At 47.3% G+C, this 20490-nt stretch overlaps 1 protein-coding gene across 1 annotated transcript in view; it reads left to right on the forward strand.

The window, feature by feature from the left end:
- The first annotated feature begins 450 nt into the window (after positions 1-450).
- LOC149451949 (uncharacterized) overlaps positions 451-20490 on the forward strand; it is a 53233-nt gene continuing 33193 nt past the window's right edge. Inside the window, exons 1-2 of the mRNA XM_089689871.1 lie at positions 451-544; positions 12882-13042. Coding sequence (XP_089545997.1) covers positions 451-544; positions 12882-13042 — 255 coding nt within the window. The remainder of the gene's footprint in view (positions 545-12881; positions 13043-20490) is intronic.

The following is a 20490-nucleotide window of genomic DNA, read 5'->3' on the forward strand; positions in this document are numbered from 1 at the left end:
TTTACCACTTCTATATATAACAATTTCCCACTATCATTGGTTCCTAAGAATGCCGTAGGTGTTGCCCCGTTCCTAGGAACCAATGATGTCACCAGGAATCCTGTCCCTGTTAAACATAGGGGCAGGAATGGCACTGAACTCATTGCCCAAATACGGTGACTGGCCATGTCCATATCTGGTTGATGATGTCACCACCATCCCGGCCCCTTCCTGTATATAGCCAATGACAGCTCAGGGAGCTGTCATTCAGCTATGTGTTCCATGTGTGCTTTTAAAATGATACTGTTGACAATTAGGTAAATAGTTCTCATATATATTGTTCACATGATTTTGTTAAGGGAATAAAGTAGCATAACCAATTTAAAGTTGAACTCTGCCCCCTCCCCCCATCACCCTTGCAATGCAGGGGTCAAATGCATGTTATTTCTAGGGTAAAGGAAAAGGCTGTATATGTACAATGCCAGATTTATAGAGGAGGTAGTTGGGAACCAGTCACACGTCATGAAGGAAGGCTGCGGGAGCATAGAAAAGGCTTTGTATTGTGGTGAGGCCTCGCATGGTGCCCCAAGTTGGATTTTAAAACTACATGCCCCCTAACACTACCCTGTCCACAGGGAGAAAGGCAGACTGACAGCATTCAGTAACAATGCAACTGATAGAAATAGGAAGATATAGCCTGGTCACCATACACTTGGCTACCGTACACCTTCATGATTAAGTCCCAGGAGAGGGGCGAAACACGTGGGGAGCATGGCAAGGAGGAATTGAGTCGAGGTTGCTTTTACCTGCTAACCACTTGGATCGAGCGAGGTGTGCAGTGGCAGGATTATCTCTCCCTATTTCTACAGCGTGCTTTGGGTCCAGACAAACCTTTCCCCAGCCTACACCCTCACTAGTCAGCGGCATTCAATTAATTGGACTTTGTTAGCCTGAACAGGGACTACTAAGCATTTATCGTGGGTCACAATGCAATTGATAGGTACAGAACCCATAGATATGGCAGCATTGTAGTGTAAAAAAAAAATGCTAAGTGAAACTTCCAACTTCCTGACCCAAGGGGGGTCACGCACATTTACAAAAAAAGATGAGGTGCTTTTTTAAAGTGTTTGTGAGTGTTGAACATGTAACACCAGTGGTCCAAATTTCAATTCCAAAACGTTTTTCAATATTTTTAAGTCCGTAACTTTTATAAAATAATACTACCGGTAAGCGCTTTGTGCAGGCACTTCCAGTTGTGGGGTGATCACTATATCCAAATTCTGGTTCTATACTGTCACCCCATCACATGCTCCTCTGGTGGAGACTACAAGCTGTTGTCCCGATACACGTTGCACAGGCATGGACCAAACTTGCCATCAGTTAGAAAGTCAGCCAGGAGGAATGATGTGCAGATGACATTACAGTGAGTGCAGGTGGAAAAGTGGGTGACAGAGGGAGGAGGAGATCAACAAATAGAATGAAAAGAGAAAAAGAAAGGTATTCTATAAGTGGTATTCTATAAAAGAAAATAAATATATAAATTGTTTATGATGCACCATGGCAAACTTTATCTCACAGAAGTGTGTTTCTACCATGAAAAGGTCACATGGTCAAGGTCAAGGATTCTCAATCCTCCCATATCTTGGTGTCACCTTGCTCACATAGTCAGGATATGCACTCAATGGTGCTGTCTACATAGGCCCCCCAATATTCATCACATAGCCAGGATATGCACTCAATGGTGCTAGCTACATACCCCCCCCCCACTATTCATCACATAGCCAGGATATGCACTCAATGGTGCTAGCTACATAACCCCCCCCCACACTATTCATCACATAGCCAGGATATGCACTCAATGGTGCTGGCTACATAGGCCCCCCACTATTCATCACATAGCCAGGATATGCACCCAACGGTGCTGGCTGCTTAGGCCCCCCAATATTCATCACATAGCCAGGATATGCACTCAATGGTGCTGTCTACATAGGCCCCCCACTATTCATGACATAGCCAGGATATGTACTCAATGATGCTGGCTACATAGACCCCCCCCCCACACACTATTCATCACATAGCCAGGATATGCACTCAATGGTGCTGGCTACATAGGCCCGCCATTATTCATCACATAGCCAGGATATGCACTCAGTGGTGCTGGCTACATAGCCCCCCCCCCCCCACACTATTCATCAGATAGCCAGGATATGCACTCAGTGGTGCTGGCTACATAGCCCCCCCACTATTCATCACATAGCCAGGATATGCACTCAATGGTGCTAACTACATAGGCCCCCCACTATTCATCACATAGCCAGGATATGCACTCAATGGTGTTGGCTACATAGCCCCCCCACTATTCATCACATAGCCAGGATATGCACTCAATGGTGCTAACTACATAGGCCCCCCACTATTCATCACATAGCTAGGATATGCACTCAATGGTGCTGGGTACATAGCCCCCCCACTATTCATCACATAGCCAGGATATGCACTCAATGGTGTTGGCTACATAGGCCCCCCACTATTCATCACATAGCCATGATATGTACTCAATGGTGCTGGCTACATAGGCCCCCCAATATTCATCACATAGCCAGGATATGCACTCAATGGTGCTGGCTACATTGGCCCCTCACTATTCAGCACATAGCCAGGATATGCACTCAATGGTGCTGGATACATAGGCCCCCCACTATTCATCACATAGCCAGGATATGCACTCAATGGTGCTGGCTACATAGCCCCCCCCCACTATTCATTGTGATGATAAGCCACAAATGTGCAATTCAGTGGCATTGACCAACACTGACCTACATTGCGCCAGAAAGAAGAATGTCCCTTCATGCTGTATATGTATTGTGGTCAGTATGGAATTACAGTGCCTCTACAAACAAATTATCCCCCTTGAAATTTTCCACATATTGTCATGTTACAACTAGAGATGAGCGAATCGAACCAGGTGAACCGGAATTCGATACGAATTTCAGAAAATTTTCGATTCGCGGCGAATCCGAAATTTTGCCTACTTCGGGTGCGCGAATCGAAATTTTCCCGATCAGCCGGCAAAAGTGTCCCTGCAGAGAGCTCCGCTATTTCTGACATTTCTAAGACAGTTCCTTCACATGTACAGCGGTTGAAACATTGTATCTATTAGTTTCCATTTAGGATACAGATGTTTCAACCGCTGTACATGTGAAGGAGCTGTCAGAGAACTGTCAGAAATAGAGGAACTCTGCACATACACTTTTTGCCGGTTTGGAATTCTTATTTTCATCCTACTTCTTCTTCTTCTTCTTCATCCTCATCCTCATCCTCAGAAGAAGAAGAGGATGAGGATGAGGATGAAGAAGAAGAAGAAGAAGAAGAAGAAGTAGGATGAAAATAAGATTAATTCCAAGCCGGCAAAAAGTGTATCTGCAGAGCTCCTCTAAGTGTATTTGCAGAATGTCATTTATGGAAACAAATAGATACAATGTTTCAACCGCTGTATGGAGTGAGTGTCCCAGAACTGTCAGAAATTGTCAGGGCAGGAGCTGAGGAACGGACAGGCAGGCCTAACAATGTAACGCACTGGCTGACGACAACCACCACCCACAGACCAAAGTCCCTCAGGGCGCGGAGTCTAAGTCCCAGGCTGCCCTTCACCAGGGCCCCTGATGGTGGGGATGGACTTGACGCAGCCAGGAACCAGGTCGCGGCCCCCGAGACACCTCAGCTGCAGTAATGGCCGCCGCCAATGGCGTGTAGCTGGTGGAAGAGACAAAAGAGTAGTCAGACAAGCCGGGTCAACAACAACAGGACAAAACAGTACAGGACAGCAGACGAGAATCACAGGTCACGAGCCGGGTTCAGCAACAGAGGGTCAGATCAAAGGAGAATACAAAGAATAGTCAAGACAAGCCGAATCAGATACCAGAAGAGTCACGAGAGTCAGAACAGAGTAACAGCAACACAAGGACACAAGACACAAGTGCAAAGAGCATGTGCGGGCCACAGGCTTATATGTCATCAGCCACACCCCTCTGGAGGATGGACCACAGAAACCTGAAGGCATAAAAGGACTCCCATCATGCACAGCAGAATCCAAGATGGACGCCAGCACATGCAGTAACATAACCTCAGGGAAAAGGTAGGACCTTGACAGTACCTCCCCCTCAAGGGCCCCTCCCCCTCCGCGGCTCAACAAAAGGTTTCTGAGGAAAGCGGGTATGAAAAGCGCGGAGGAGGGCAGGAGCATGGACATCCGCGGAAGGAACCCAGGAACGCTCCTCGGGACCATACCCACGCCAATGAACCAGGAACTGTAATCGACCGCGCACCAATCGAGAGTCCAGGATCCGGCTCACCTCAAACTCCTCATGACCGTCAACCCGGACAGGACGGGGCCGAGGAAGAGAGGTAGTGAAGCGATTGCAGATCAGAGGTTTCAACAGGGAAACATGAAAGATATTGGAGATCCGCATCCCAGACGGAAGGGCAAGGGCATAGGCCACCGGATTCACTTTGCGGAGAATGCGGAAAGGACCGACAAAACGGGGAGCCAGTTTTGGTGTGGGCACCCGAAGATTGAGGTTGCGAGTAGACAACCACACCCGATCGCCGACCTGGTATGAAGGAGCGGGCAACCGTCTGCGATCAGCCTGGAACTTCTGGCGCTGAGCTGAGTCCCTCAAGGCCCTCTGGATCTGCCCCCAAGAAGAACGCAGGGCAGCAAGATGGTTCTCCACAGCCGGAATGTCCTGTGGTGAGAACCTCTCAGGTAATACCGCGGGTTGAAACCCATAGTTGGCCATGAAGGGAGACATCCCGGTGGAGGAGTTGACCGCCGAGTTCCTGGCAAACTCTGCCCACGGCAGGAGATCGGCCCAATCGTCCTGATGGTCTGAAATATAACACCGAAGGAATTGTTCTAAGGCCTGATTGGAACGCTCCGCAGCCCCATTGGACTGCGGGTGGTAGGCTGATGAAAAGGAGAGACTAATACCCAACTGGGAGCAGAAGGCACGCCAGAATCTGGACACGAACTGACTCCCGCGGTCTGAGACAATCACCTTAGGTAACCCATGCAGGCGAAAAATCTCCCTGGAAAAGACCGTGGCCAGTTCTTGCGCTGTGGGTAATTTCTTGAGTGGAATGCAATGGCACATCTTGGAAAACCGATCGACGATCATGAGGATGACCGTATGACCCCGAGACACCGGGAGGTCTACAATAAAGTCCATCCCTAGATGTGACCAAGGACGCTCCCCATTGGGAATGGGTTGCAGAAGACCCAAAGGGAGATGCCGTGGAGACTTATTCTGGGCACAGATCGAACATGCCGCTACATAAGAGGCAATGTCGGCACGGAGGGTTGGCCACCAGAATAAGCGAGAGACGACCCAACACAGCTGGTTCTTCCCTGGATGCCCGGCAGTTTTGGCGTTATGGTAGGTACGCAGCAGGCGGGTGCGCAATCCCTCGGGTACGAAACATCTACCCTCCGGCCTCCCGGGAGGAGCATCAGTTTGAGCCGCCAAAATCTGCTCCCCAAGGGGAGAGGTCAGACTGGTGCGAATGGCAGCCAGGATCTGATCTGGAGGTATAAGTGAGATTGGCTCAGAGTCCTCCCTGGACAACTCAGAGTATTGCCGTGATAACGCATCAGCCCTGACATTCTTGGAACCAGGCAAATATGAAACCACATAGTTGAAGCGTGACAAGAACAGAGCCCATCTGGCCTGGCGGGGTGTCAATCTCTTGGCCTCCGAAAGATAAGTCAGGTTCTTGTGATCGGTAAGAATGAGGACCGGAACCGCGGAACCCTCGAGCAGGTGCCTCCATTCCTTGAGAGCCAGAATGATGACCAACAACTCCCGATCTCCAATCTGGTAGTTGCACTCAGCCGAGGAAAGCTTCCTGGAGTAGAACCCGCAGGGAAGTAGGGGTCCATCGGGCGACCGACGCTGAGACAGGAGAGCCCCTACTCCCGTCTCGGAAGCATCAACTTCGAGGACGAAGGGCAACCCAGGATTGGGATGCGAAAGAATCGGAGCCGAAGCAAAGGCAGCTTTCAGAGCCTCGAAAGCTCTGATGGCCTCGGATGGCCACTCGTGAGGGTTACTCCCCTTCTTGGTTAGGTCAGAGAGAGGCTTTGCCAATGTGGAGAAGTTCCTGATGAACTTCCGATAGTAGTTGGCAAAACCCAGAAAGCGCTGAATGGGCCGAAGACCATTGGGACGAGGCCACTGCAGAACTGCCGCAACCTTCTGAGGGTCCATGGAAAATCCCTCCGCGGAAATTATGTAGCCCAAAAAGGCAACCTGGGATCGATGGAACTCGCACTTCTCGAGTTTACAAAAGAGTCCGTTCTCACGCAATCGTTGCAGCACCTGCTTAACATCCTGGACATGGGACTCCATGGAGGTAGAGTAAACCAAGATGTCATCCAGGTAAACCACTACGCATTGCTGCAACAAATCACGAAGGACATCGTTTATGAATTCCTGAAAGACCGCGGGCGCGTTACACAATCCGAAGGGTATCACCAGGTATTCGTAGTGCCCAGTTCTGGTGTTAAACGCGGTCTTCCACTCATCCCCCTGTCTGATCCGTACGAGGTTGTACGCCGCCCTAAGGTCGAGTTTGGTAAAGACCGTTGCTCCCTTAAGGCGGTCGAATAACTCAGAAATCAAAGGAATTGGATATGCATTTTTAATGGTAATCCGATTGAGACCCCTATAATCGATGCAGGGCCTCAATTCCCCACCTTTCTTCTTTACAAAAAAAAACCCCGCTCCTGCAGGGGAAGTAGACTTACGAATGTGCCCCCGGGAAAGCGCATCCACCACGTACTCCTCCATGGCCTTATTCTCCGCAACCGAGAGAGGGTACACCCTGCCACGTGGAGGAGTGGCCCCGGGTTGCAAGGATATGGCGCAGTCGTAAGGACGATGCGGTGGTAAGGTACCAGCGCGTACCTTATCGAACACGTCCCGGTATTCCCCATAGTCGGTGGGCAACGCAGAGTCCGAGGAGGCACACAATACCTTAACCGGCCCCCGGATGCACCCGGCCCCACACTGTGGAGACCAGGAGAGAATCTCGGCTGTTTGCCAATTGAAGGTTGGATTGTGCCTCTGGAGCCAGGGATACCCCAAAACCACCGAATAGTGTGGGGAAGAAATCACCTGAAAACAGGCCAACTCCCTGTGAACAGCCCCAATGGCTACCTCTATTGGCAGGGTCTCATGGGTAACCTGCGGCGGCTGCAGGGGCCTGCCATCTATTGCTTCGAGAACCAATGGGGCAGCACGAGCCTGCAGGGGAATGGAGTGCTGCGCAGCAAACGAGCTGTCCAAGAACAACCCACCGGCCCCAGAGTCTACCAACGCCTGGGCCGTCACCGAGCCCCCCGTCCAAGAAAGGACCACGGTGATCAGTGGCTTATCCTTGCGGAACGCCGGGGACGAGGAAACTCCACCCAAGATCTGTCCCCGACATGATCTCAGGTGCGAGCGTTTCCCGGACGGACCGGACAAGACTGACGAAAGTGCCCACCGAGGCCACAGTACAGGCAGCGACCCTCCCGACGCCGAGCGGCCCGCTCCCCCTCGGAAAGGCGAGCAAACCCCAGCTGCATGGGTTCCCCACCAGACAAGCTATCCCCAGAAGGCGTGGGAGGAGAGGGAGGAATGGGTGGGACAGAAAACGCAGGTGCCAGTCGATTGGAAGGCCTCCGCAGGCGTTCCTTGAGTGAAGGCCTCTCCCTGAGCCTGGTGTCAATCAGGATCAGGAAAGAGATGAGCTCCTCCAACACCACAGGCAGTTCCTTAGCTGCAATCTCGTCCTTCAATGAGTCAGAAAGACCATGGGAAAACGCAGCCACCAGAGCCTCATTGTTCCAACCGACCTCTGCCGCCAGGGTACGAAACTCTATAGCGTACTCGGCCACGGTCCGTGAACCCTGATGCATAGTCATGAGCAGCTTGGCCGCCGAGGAGGAACGAGCCGGTACGTCGAATACCCTACGGAAGGCATCGACAAAACCAGAAAAATCTTGAATCACCGGGTCGTTCCTCTCCCATAAGGGATTTGCCCAGGCCAAGGCCTTGTCTGAGAGTAGTGAGATGAGGAACCCCACCTTTGACCTCTCAGACGGAAAGGCGTGGGGTATTAATTCAAAATAAATACCCACCTGGTTGAGGAACCCACGACACTGACTCGGCTCACCCCCAAAGCGCTGTGGAAGAGGGGCAGAACCAGTCATACCTCTGGGCGCCGCTGATGCAGCCGTCGAGGTGGTGGACGCAATAGGCGGAGAAGCAGCGGGAGAGACCACCGGGGCGACTACCGGCCTAATAGCACCAGGAGCAAGGTGTGCAGTGCGTGCAAGCAGAGTTTGCAACGCCTGAGCGAACTGATCCAACAGGTGATCCTGTTGATCGAGTCTGGCGACTAGCATTGGGAGCGAAGGCGTGCCTGCACCGTCAGGGTTCATGGCACTTGTGTAATGTCAGGGCAGGAGCTGAGGAACGGACAGGCAGGCCTAACAATGTAACGCACTGGCTGACGACAACCACCACCCACAGACCAAAGTCCCTCAGGGCGCGGAGTCTAAGTCCCAGGCTGCCCTTCACCAGGGCCCCTGATGGTGGGGATGGACTTGACGCAGCCAGGAACCAGGTCGCGGCCCCCGAGACACCTCAGCTGCAGTAATGGCCGCCGCCAATGGCGTGTAGCTGGTGGAAGAGACAAAAGAGTAGTCAGACAAGCCGGGTCAACAACAACAGGACAAAACAGTACAGGACAGCAGACGAGAATCACAGGTCACGAGCCGGGTTCAGCAACAGAGGGTCAGATCAAAGGAGAATACAAAGAATAGTCAAGACAAGCCGAATCAGATACCAGAAGAGTCACGAGAGTCAGAACAGAGTAACAGCAACACAAGGACACAAGACACAAGTGCAAAGAGCATGTGCGGGCCACAGGCTTATATGTCATCAGCCACACCCCTCTGGAGGATGGACCACAGAAACCTGAAGGCATAAAAGGACTCCCATCATGCACAGCAGAATCCAAGATGGACGCCAGCACATGCAGTAACATAACCTCAGGGAAAAGGTAGGACCTTGACAGAAATAGACTATTTCTGACAGTTCTGGGACATTCACTCCATACAGCGGTTGAAACATTGTATCTATTTTTTTCCATAAATGACATTCTGCAGATACACTTAGAGAAGCTCTGCAGATACACTTTTTGCCGGCTTGGAATTATTCTTATTTTCATCCTACTTCTTCTTCATCCTCATCCTCTTCTTCTGAGGATGAGGATGAAGAAGAAGTAGGATGAAAATAAGATTAATTCCAAGCCGGCAAAAAGTGTATCTGCAGCGCTCCTCTAAGTGTATTTGCAGAATGTCATTTATGGAAAAAAATAGATACAATGTTTCAACCGCTGTATGGAGTGAGTGTCCCAGAACTGTCAGAAATAGACTATTTCTGACAGTTCTGGGACATTCACTCCATACAGCGGTTTCAACCGCTGTATGGAGGGAATGTCATAGAACTGTCAGAAATAGACTATTTCTGACAGTTCTGGGACACTCACTCCATACAGCGGTTGAAACATTGTATCTATTTGTTTCCATAAATGGATCCATTTATGGAAACAAATAGATACAATGTTTCAACCGCTGTATGGAGTGAGTGTCCCAGAACTGTCAGAAATAGTCTATTTCTGACAGTTCTATGACATTCCCTCCATACAGTGGTTGAAACCGCTGTATGGAGTGAATGTCCCAGAACTGTCAGAAATAGTCTATTTCTGACAGTTCTGGGACACTCACTCCATACAGCGGTTGAAACATTGTATCTATTTGTTTCCATAAATGGATCCATTTATGGAAACAAATAGATACAATGTTTCAACCGCTGTATGGAGTGAATGTCCCAGAACTGTCAGAAATAGTCTATTTCTGACAGTTCTATGACATTCCCTCCATACAGCGGTTGAAACCGCTGTATGGAGTGAATGTCCCAGAACCGTCAGAAATAGACAGAAACTGTCACAGAACTGTCCTTCTTCTCATCCTTCTCCTTCTTCTCATCCTTCTTCTCATCCTTCTTCTCATCCTTCTCCTTCTTCTCATCCTTCTCCTTCTTCTCATCCTTCTCCTTCTCCTTCTTCTCATCCTTCTCCTTCTTCTCATCCTTCTTCTCATCCTTCTTCTCATCCTTCTTCTCATCCTTCTCCTTCTTCTCATCCTTCTCCTTCTTCTCATCCTTCTCCTTCTCCTTCTTCTCATCCTTCTCCTTCTCCTTCTTCTCATCCTTCTCCTTCTCCATCTTCTCATCCTTCTCCTTTTCCTTCTTCTCATCCTTCTCCTTCTGCTTCTCCTTCTCCTTCTTCTCATCCTTCTCCTTCTTCTCATCCTTCTCCTTCTTCTCATCCTTCTCCTTCTCCTTCTTCTCATCCTTCTCCTTCTTCTCATCCTTCTTCTCATCCTTCTCCTTCTTCTCATCCTTCTTCTCATCCTTCTCCTTCTTCTCATCCTTCTCCTTCTTCTCATCCTTCTCCTTCTCCTTCTTCTCATCCTTCTCCTTCTTCTCATCCTTCTCCTTCTCCTTCTTCTCATCCTTCTCCTTCTCCTTCTTCTCATCCTTCTCCTTCTCCTTCTTCTCATCCTTCTCCTTCTCCATCTTCTCATCCTTCTCCTTCTCCTTCTTCTCATCCTTCTCCTTCTCCTTCTTCTCATCCTTCTCCTTCTCCTTCTTCTCATCCTTCTCCTTCTCCTTCTTCTCATCCTTCTCCTTCTCCTTCTTCTCATCCTTCTCCTTCTTCTCATCCTTCTCCTTCTCCTTCTTCTCATCCTTCTCCTTCTTCTCATCCTTCTCCTTCTCCTTCTTCTCATCCTTCTCCTTCTCCTTCTCCTTCTCCTTCTCCTTCCTCATCTCCAAGGGCATTTAAATTAAAGGTACAGTGTTCTGCACTAATTTAAAGGCTCTCTGAAGCCTAGAAACCCTTTTTATAAGTCATCTTCGTAGCGAAAAAATTTGCATCGAATCAAATTTCTTCCTGGAATTCGCCGAATCAGCCGAATCAAATTTTTGAATACTTCGCTCATCTCTAGTTACAACCAATAATGTAAATGTATTTTATTGGGACTTTTTGTGATAGACCAACACAAAGTGGTACATAATTGTGAAATGGAAGGAAAAAGATAACTGGTTTTCAAAATGTTTTACAAATAAATATCTGAAAAATGTGGTGTGCATTTGTATTCAGCAGCCTTTACGCTGATACCTCTAACTAAAATCTAGAGGACCCATTGCCTTCAGAAGTTATCTAACTAGTAAATAGAGTCCACTTGTGTATAATTTAATCTCCGTATAAATCCAGCTGTTCTGTGAAGCCCTCAGAGGTTTGTTAGAGAACATTAGTGAACAAACAGCAACATGAAGGCCAGGGAACACACCAGACAGGTCAGGGATAAAGTTGTTGAGACGTTTAAAGCAGGGTAAGGATATAAAAAATATCCCAAGCTCTGAACATCTCACGGAGCACTGTGTTCAATCCATCATCTGAAAATGGAAAGAGTATGCCAGAATTGCAAAACTACAAAGACATGACCGTCCACCTAAACTGACCGGCCGGGCAAGGAGAGCATTCACCAGAGAAGCAGCCAAGAGGCCCATGGGAACTCTGGAAGAGCTGCAGAGATCCACAGCTCAGGTGGGAGAATCTGTCCTTAGGGCAACTATTAGTCGTGCACTCCACAAATCTGACCTTTATAGAAGAGTGTCAAGCTATTGTTGCAAGAAAGCAATAAGAAGTCCCATTTTCAGTTTGTGAGAAGCCATGTGGGGGACACAGCAAACATGTGGAAGAAGGGGCTCTGGTCAGAGGAGACCAAAATGGAACGTTTGGCCTAAAAGCAAAATGCTATGTGTGGTGGAAAACTAACACTGCACATTACCCTGAGCCCACCATCCCCACCGTGAAGCATGGCAGTGGCAGCATCATGTTGTGGGGATGCTTTTCTTTGGCAGAGGCAGGGAAGTTGGTCAGAGTTGATGGGAAGATGGATGGAGCCAAATACAAGGCAACCTTAGAAGAAAACCTGTTAGAGTCTGCAAAAGACTTGAGATCGGGGCGGAGGTTCACCTTCTAGCAGGACAAGGACCCAAAACATCCAGCCAGAGCTACGATGGAATGGTTTAGATCAAAGTATATTCATTTGTGATGATGGCCCAGTCATAATCCAGACCCAAATCCAATGGAGAATCTGTGGTAAGACTTGAAAATTGCTGTTCAGGGAGGCTCTCCATCCAATCTGACAGAGCTTGAGTGATTCTGCAACCAATGGGCAGAAATGTCCCTCTCTAGATGTGCAAAGCTGGGAGAGACATCCCCAAAAAGACTTGCAGCTGGAATTGCAGTGAAAGTGGGTTCTACAAAGTATTGACTCCGGGGGGCGAATACAAATGCCCCCACACTTTTCAAAGATTTATTTGTAAAAAATGTTGAAACCATTTCTGATTTTCCTTCCACTTCACAATTATGTGTTACTGTGTGTTCAGGGGTGGACTGACCATTTGGAAACTCGGGCATTGCCCGAGAGCCCGGGGTCAGTAGGGGGCCCCATGAGATGCCCCTGGTACGTTTTTCATAGGCTTTTTTGAGTTTGGGCAAGGACACAGGGGCCCCACGATCCCCTATTGCCCGGGGGCCCCATGAGTTGTCATTCCGCCCCTGTGTGTGTTATGTGTTGCTCCATCACATCCAATCCCAATAAAATACATTGACGGTTTTGGTTGTAACATGACCAAATGTGGAGCATTTCAAAAGGGGTGCATACATTTCAAGGCACTGTAGATAAATGATAGACCTGACCCCTTCCCTTCGTATTACAGGACAAAATAAAGTCATAACAGTCATTGATGATCTGGAGGACAGCAGTGAGGAAGCAAAGCGAAGAATCCGGAGCAGTCAGCCCACCCTTCAGAACAAGACTCGTGACATTTTCCTGTTCACCAAAACAGAGAAGCAAAACAAGCAAAAACTGAGAGAGAAAGTGCGGCCGATAATTGACCTGATCCAAACGTACCGTTAAGGGTTCCACTACACATTGATCAGCCTAAGATCAGCCATGAAACAGAACAAGGTACTAAAAATCCACAAATATACTCATTTATGCAGAAAGTGGGCACAGTTGTGAAAGTTGCCTTTCAATTGATATCAGCGGGTCTTAAAGTGGAGCTTTGCTCTCCTTCCCTTCAGTGACAAGATGTCAGTGAGCTCCCATGCTGGTGCTGATGCCTTCACCTGGTCTTCTTCTGGGTTAGGGATCCTCAGCCATCTTGAGTGGCTGTGCCAATGTGATATAACTCCCATGCATGTGCCGTGTAGTGTACTTTTTCAGATAAACAGGCAGGTAAAAATTTTTTATTGCAATCGAAAAATAGTCTTGCTGACTCATTTTTATATCTTATGTAAAACTCCACTTTGACCCCTTAGTGATGGAGGGTAAAGCAAATATTAATGCCTGAACACAATTTTTCAACTTGGCATGGGTTAGTATATGATATGGTTGGTGAGGAGGGAGAGCCGGGAGAGGAGACACAGACTTGGTGAGCAGTGGCCGCACTCTGTGGTTGGACCGCGGTCGCCATTTACCTCCCACTGTGAGACCTGGTCATTAACAGGCCCCGGATTGGGTGGCCCCGGCCCACCAGGCAAATGCCCAGCGTGCCCTATGGACAGTCCAGGCCAACTTACCATCTGGGAACAACCCAAAATAAATTCTCCTGTTCCTGACACCCGCAGTGATATCACCTGTGTGTATGATACTTGTTGTTAGTATCTGTACTGAGGCCCAGAAACAATAGTGGACATTTTGGTACTTTTTATCCTACCTAAAACACACTGACACTGACACTAACTGACACTGATAATAATTAAAAAACAGTGTATCTTTCTCTCTATTAAGAGGAGAAAAAACAGGGGTAGACTGATCACTGTGATGGCCAATTAGACGCTATCACAGTGATCAGGTGACCTGGACCAGGAGGCCCCAGTCCCGATCGTTAGTGCCAGACTTGGGGCTCTCGGTAAGAGCCTGATCTCTGTGCTGGGAGCGCACTGTGCGGTGCAATTCCACCACAAAGACAGGACCGCATATATGCGGCCCCACGGATACCTTGCATGTATAGCTGTCTTTTTTTTATGTTTTGGATGAAGATGATGAAGTGTAAAACTCCTGCCGTTTCTGTGTCCCCATTGGGTAGATTCACTCTCTTTATTTGTCCAAGTCACCATTGTCACTGAGTCAGAAAGTCATAGGAAATCCAAAATTTTACAATTGTCACCACTGCAGAAGGAAAGCATAAATCTTCCAATGGTGACACCTGTTCTGGTAACAACTGTCTAAGGCTAGGTTCACACCTATGCAGTTTGCATTTGATCCATTTTTGCACATCATTTTTTACGCGTTTTTGATGCGTTTTTCATTATTAATTTTATTGTTGCTAGGCAGATTAAAATACAAAACGCAAACTACATAAAAACACAGCAAAAATGCACTCCATGCTTTTCTGTAGCATTTCCATTGAAGTCTAAAGAACGCAAAACACACTGGGTGAAAACGCGGACATGTGAACGTATCCCATAGGAAATCGTGTTAAATGGAATCCTGTGTGTTTCTGCAAAATGCTGCGGAAAACGTGAACCTAGGGTTAGATGGCATTTGCCTTCACATTTTAGGGATTTCCTCCATTTTCCTGTTGCAGGAGAGGAAGTGAAGGGGAACATTCCCTGTCTTGGTTGGATCAGATGCTTTGGAGGCCAGAGGAGAGATCTGAGGTCTCATAGACCCCAGATCTCTCCATAAAGAGGACCTGTCATGGCCCATGCTATAACAAGGAATGTTGTTCATCCCTTGTGATAGCAATAAAGTTGATAAAAACAATTCAATAAATAATAATTAAAAAAATTTAAGTGCCTCCGTCTCCCATGCTCATGCACAAAGGTGAATGCATGCCTCAATCCTGCATGCATATGTAAACGGAAGCCGAAACCACACATGTGAGGTATCACTGCGAACATTGGAACAATAATTCCAGCACCAGACCTCCTGTGTAACTATAAGCTGGTAACCTGTAAAAGCTTTGAAGGCATTGCTTATGGAGATTTTGAGGCAGGGGTGGCCAACCTGCGGCTCTCCAGCTGCTGCAGGACTACAAGTTCCATCATGCCTCTGCAAGTCAGTAACTTCCCATCTTTGCAATGCCTCATGGGAAATGTAGTTCCACAACAGCTGGAGAGCCACAGGTTAGCCACCCCTGTTTTGAGGTATCACAGTTGTGCGAAATTCTACGGGCAAACACAATTTTAACGTGTGATACAGATATGTTTGGTATCTATGTACACGGCGTAACATCATCTTTTATATTTTACCATATAATTGGGTGTTATGTTGTGTTTCTTTGTGCATTACAATACGTTATAGTGTATTTTTTCCAAAAATAATTGCTTTTGAAAATCCGCAGCGCAAAGTGAGCAGGAAGTCTGGCCCCCTCCTTCCTCCCGTAGTGTCCTGGGAACTTTCACAGGTCCTAGAAGACTGCTGGACCAATCAGGATGCGCAGCACTACCCACGCATGCGCAGTGGACACCACGCTGTCACAGCCTGGTGCGCACAGTTGAGATGTCGGCACTGTGGAGGACAGAAGGAGACAAGGGATGGCGTTGGTGAGCACATCGCTGGACCCTGGGACAGGTCAGTGTGTGTTTATTAACAGTCAGTAGTTACAGTTTTTGTAGCAGCTGACTTTTAATAAACACAAAGATGGCGGGAACTCTGCTTTAAGTGATATTCCAGCTGTATGTCTCAGGACTCCTCTCTCTTAGGCAGACCAGACATGACGCAAATTCCGAACGACAATACACGTCGAAAGTGAAATTGTTCGTTTTTCGGATCGTTAGTGCGGTATTTGCGACATGCAATTTTCATACTGCATCAGAAAGTGACAGACACATTGTTTTTTTTTTTTCAGAAAACTGTCCAAATTTCATATCATTAATGGGGGAATTGTATTAATTGACATACAGCTGCGCATGACCCAGAAGGAAAACAAAAAATAGCATCTGTAAAAACTATTTTTCATATACTAGCAGGAAATGATATTGAGCTACTCATTTACAAAAAAACAGAAATTACAGGAAAAAAATAAATTAAAAAAGCAGGCTGCAGCAAGTCTGCTCGGTACATGAGGTGTCAATATGTCTGCAAGAAAAGTGGCGCAAACACACGTCTGTGTATGATTAATGGACCTCATATATAAAATCAGAAATGGCAGAAAAAACAGCAAGTCTGCTGAATACAGAGCACAGTGTCACATTGTGAATAAATATATATATGACGACACTCAACACCACCTTATGCTGAACAAGCACATATTTATTGTGCCAAACAAAAAACATGATTTTTCTTTTTTTTTTATTCTGTCATATATGACAGGGTAGACAATGTTTCTATATGAAAATATGAACATTTTCTTTAGAAAAATAAACTTTTCTTGTACATTTGTACAATAGCAGTGCAGTCTACTAAACTGTACATTCCTGCAATAACTGAGCATTTGTTCAATTGCAGCGCAATATACAATACAGTATATTGCCAAAGTATTGGGTCCGCCCTCGAAATCATGTGATTCAGGTGTTCCAATCCCCTCCATGGACACAGGTGTATACAATCAAGCCCCTAGGCATGCAGACTGCTTCTACAAACATTGGTGAAAGAATGGGTCGCTCTCAGGAGCTCAGTGACTCCAAGCGTGGTCCCGTGATAGGTGGCCACCTGGGCAATAAGTCCATCCGTGACATTTCCTGGCTACTAAATATTCCACGTTCAACTGTTAGTGGGATTATAACAAAGTGGAAGCAACTGGGAACAACAGCAACTCAGCCACCAAGTGGTAGGCCACGTCACATGACAGGGCGGGGTCAGCGCATGCTGAAGCGCACAGTGCGCAGAAGTCGCCAACTGTCTGCAGAGTCAATAGCTAAAGACCTCCAAACTTGGTGTGGCCTTCAGATTAGCAAAACAGTGCGTAGAGAGCTTCATGGAATGGGTTTCCATGACCGAGCAGCTGCATCCAAGCCTTTCATCACCAAGTGCAATGCAAAGCGTCGGATGCCGTGGTGTAAAGCACACCGCCACTGGACTCTAGAGCAATGTAGACGTGTTCTCTGGAGTGACCAATCACGCTTTTCTATCTGGCAATCTGATGGATGTGTTTGGGTTTGGCGGTTGCCAGGAGAACGGTACTTGCCTGACTGCATTGTGCCAAGTGTAAAGTTTAGTGGAGGGGGGATTATGGTGTTGGGGAGTATTTCAGGGGTTGGGCTTGGCCCCCTAGTTCCAGTGAAGGGAATTCTTAAAGACATGGATGAGCGAGTTTGGGGTAGAGGTACTTGACTGGTCTGCACAGAGTCCTGACCTCAACCCCATAGAACACCTTTGGGATGAATTAAAGCAGAGTCTGTGAGCCAGGCCTCCTCCCCCGACATCAGTGCCTGACCTGACAAATGTGCTTCTGGAAGAATGGTCCAACCTTCCCATAGACACCCTCCTAAACCTTGTGGACGGCCTTCCCAGAAGAGTTGAAGCTGTTATAGCTGCAATTGGTCTTTTGTACAATGAACTCAATGGTGTTTTCTTAGCACGCATATGGCCTTCTCTAAAACAGCATCTTACGAGATGTTATTATTTTTATAGACTTGCTCCCGACAATCATAATCCTTCTTCTAGAGAATAGCAACCATGTCGACCATCTCCTCAAAAGTCATGTTGATGGCTTTCTTCCCTCTTCTTCTGGTCACTCTTCTTGTTTCCAGACTTAGAGGCTGCAGACCTGTCAGTGTATTTGCTCACCCGTATGGGATGTACAGGATGTATGGGGTGTAAGGTGTGTATGGGATGTACGGAATGTACAGGATGTTAGGGATTTATGGGATGTACGGGATGTACAGGATGTATGGGGTGTATGGGATGTACGGGATGTACAGGATGTTAGGGATGCATGGGATGTACGGGATGTACAGGATGTATGGGATGTATGGGATGTATGGGATATACAGGATGTACAGAGTGTAGGGGGTATATGAGATGTACGGGGTGTACGGGGTGTACGGGATGTACGGGGTGTATGGGGTGTATGGGATGTACGGGATGTATGGGGTGTATGAGATGTACGGGATATATGAGCAAGCAGATATACTGACAGGGAGATTCAATGAACTACCACTGCACTCCACAGCCGCTAAGGCTTTCGGGACTTAGTCTATCATTCACAGAGGACTGTGAATGAGTGAGGCGGCCGTGTTGGGGGAGAAGATACCCCGTTAGATGTAAAAGCGGGGAGTGGAGGCCAGTCTGATCATAACATGTTACAACCTGAATATGGGTGTAATATGTAACATGTTATGAAAGGTGAACTTATCCTCTAAGCAAAAGGTTTTCCATGGGGAATATAGGTTGTGTTTGTTGCCGTCAAAGACCACCAAGCTTTGTTTCTGTTTCTATTTCAAGGAATGTTATGTTATTTAAAGTTAATTAATTTATTTGTGAATAAAAGGCTGCAATGGCAATTTTTACGCCAAATCTGGTTCTGTTCCTTTATTGTATATTTGGGTTGGGGGGGGGGGGTGGCCTAGCAGGCTTGGGGTTAAGGTTGGAGGGCATCTATTCTACACTTGTCATGGAAAGAGAGAGAGTGTGAGGAAGAGGAAAAGAGAGAGGGAAGAAGACGGAGGGAAGAAGAGGGAGAGAGAGAGAGGGGGAAGAAGGAGGGAAAGAGAGGGAAGAAGAGGGAAAGAGAGGGAAGAAGAGGGAAAGAGAGGGAAGAAGAGGGAAAGAGAAGGAAGAAAAGGGAAAGAGAGGGAAGAAGAGGGAGAGAGAGGGAAGTAGAGGGAGAAAGAGAGAGAGGAAAGAAGAGGGAGAAAGAGAGATAGAAGAAGAAGAAGAAGAAGAAGAAGAAGGAGACGAAGAAGGAGGAGGAGAGAGAGAGAGGGAACAAGAGAGAAAGAGAGGGAAGAAGAGAGAGAGGGGGGGGAGAAGAGGGGAGAAGAGAGAGAGATAGGGAACAAGAGGGAGAGAGAGGGAAGAAGAGGGAAAGAGAGGGAGAAAGAGAGAGGGAAGAAGAGGGAGAGAGAGAGGGAAGAAGAGGGAAAGAGAGGGAAGAAGAGGGGAGAAGAGGGGAAAAGAGGGAAGAAGTTGGAGAGAGAGAGAGAGAAAGAGAGAGGGAAGAAGAGGGAGAGAGAGAGATGGAAGAATAGGGAGAGCCAGAGATGGAAGAAGAGGGAGAAAGAAAGGGAAGAAGAGGGAGAGAGGAATGGAAGAAGAGGGAGAAAGAGAGGGAGAGAGGGATGGAAGAAGAGAAGAGAGAGAAAAGGAACTCATAATTGTAGTCAGGCTTGAATGAATACAGAGGCATAACATATGCAAACACACACTGCAATGTTCCTGCCCCAGTTTTTGTTCCTGTTTTCTTATTTTGTCCCTTCAGTTGCCCATCCCACTTCTCTATGTAAGTACCTGTTTGTACGTTTACACCCAGGAAAGGCATAGTGCCAGACAATCGACTTGCAGCTATGGGATTAGGGATCATTCTACTTAAAAGTTCAACATCTTCCTTAGCACAGGAAGTGAGATAAAATTACCCCAGCAGGCAGTCTGGCTGACATTTTTTGCTCTTCCCTACTTAGTTCTTGTTAAAGATGTTCATGACAGAAAAAATTATTTTGCTTCTATTTCATTTGATAAGTAAATAATTAACTTTCTTCATAATCGTTATGTTGGAACGATTCATTTTGGAAACAATTTGTTATTTCGGGAGAGTATATATTCGTTGTTCCGAATCAATTCATATTTTCAGAAGTTCTGTTATTCTTTTGTTATATTTGAAGATTGGCTATATTAGCTTTAACATATTTAATTAATTCGTATTCATTCATTAAATTCATTCCCCCATTCCCAACTGACCTTGTTTGTTGGGTGTCGCATATACAAATTAAATGCGGTGAAAGAGGTGGCATGTGGAGAGGAGAGACATAAGAGGTGGAGGAACATAAGGGACAAGTAGGGTGGAGGAACATAAGAGACATGATAAATGAAGGGATGTGGGGGCATGTGAGGTGAAAAGTCATAAAGGGTAGAGGAACATAAGAGACCTAAAGGGTGGAGGAACATGGGGGACATGTGAGGTGGAAACACATAAGGGGGGGGGGGGACCTAAGGGGCATGGAGAGTAGAGGAACATAAGAGACCTGAGGGGTGGAGGGACATGGGGGACATGTGAGGTGGAGAGACATAAGGGGTAGAGGAACATAAGGGTCATGAGGGGTAGAGGAACCTGAGGGGTGGTTGGACATGGGGGACATGCAAGGTGGAGAGACATAAGGGGTGAAGGAACTTAAGGAATATAAGGGGTAGAGGAACCTAAGAGACATGTGGGGTAGAGG

This window comes from Staurois parvus, unplaced genomic scaffold (genome assembly GCF_062004578.1).
Source record: "Staurois parvus isolate SC_StPar_1 unplaced genomic scaffold, SC_StPar_1.0 ptg000503l, whole genome shotgun sequence".
Taxonomy (NCBI): domain Eukaryota; kingdom Metazoa; phylum Chordata; class Amphibia; order Anura; family Ranidae; genus Staurois; species Staurois parvus.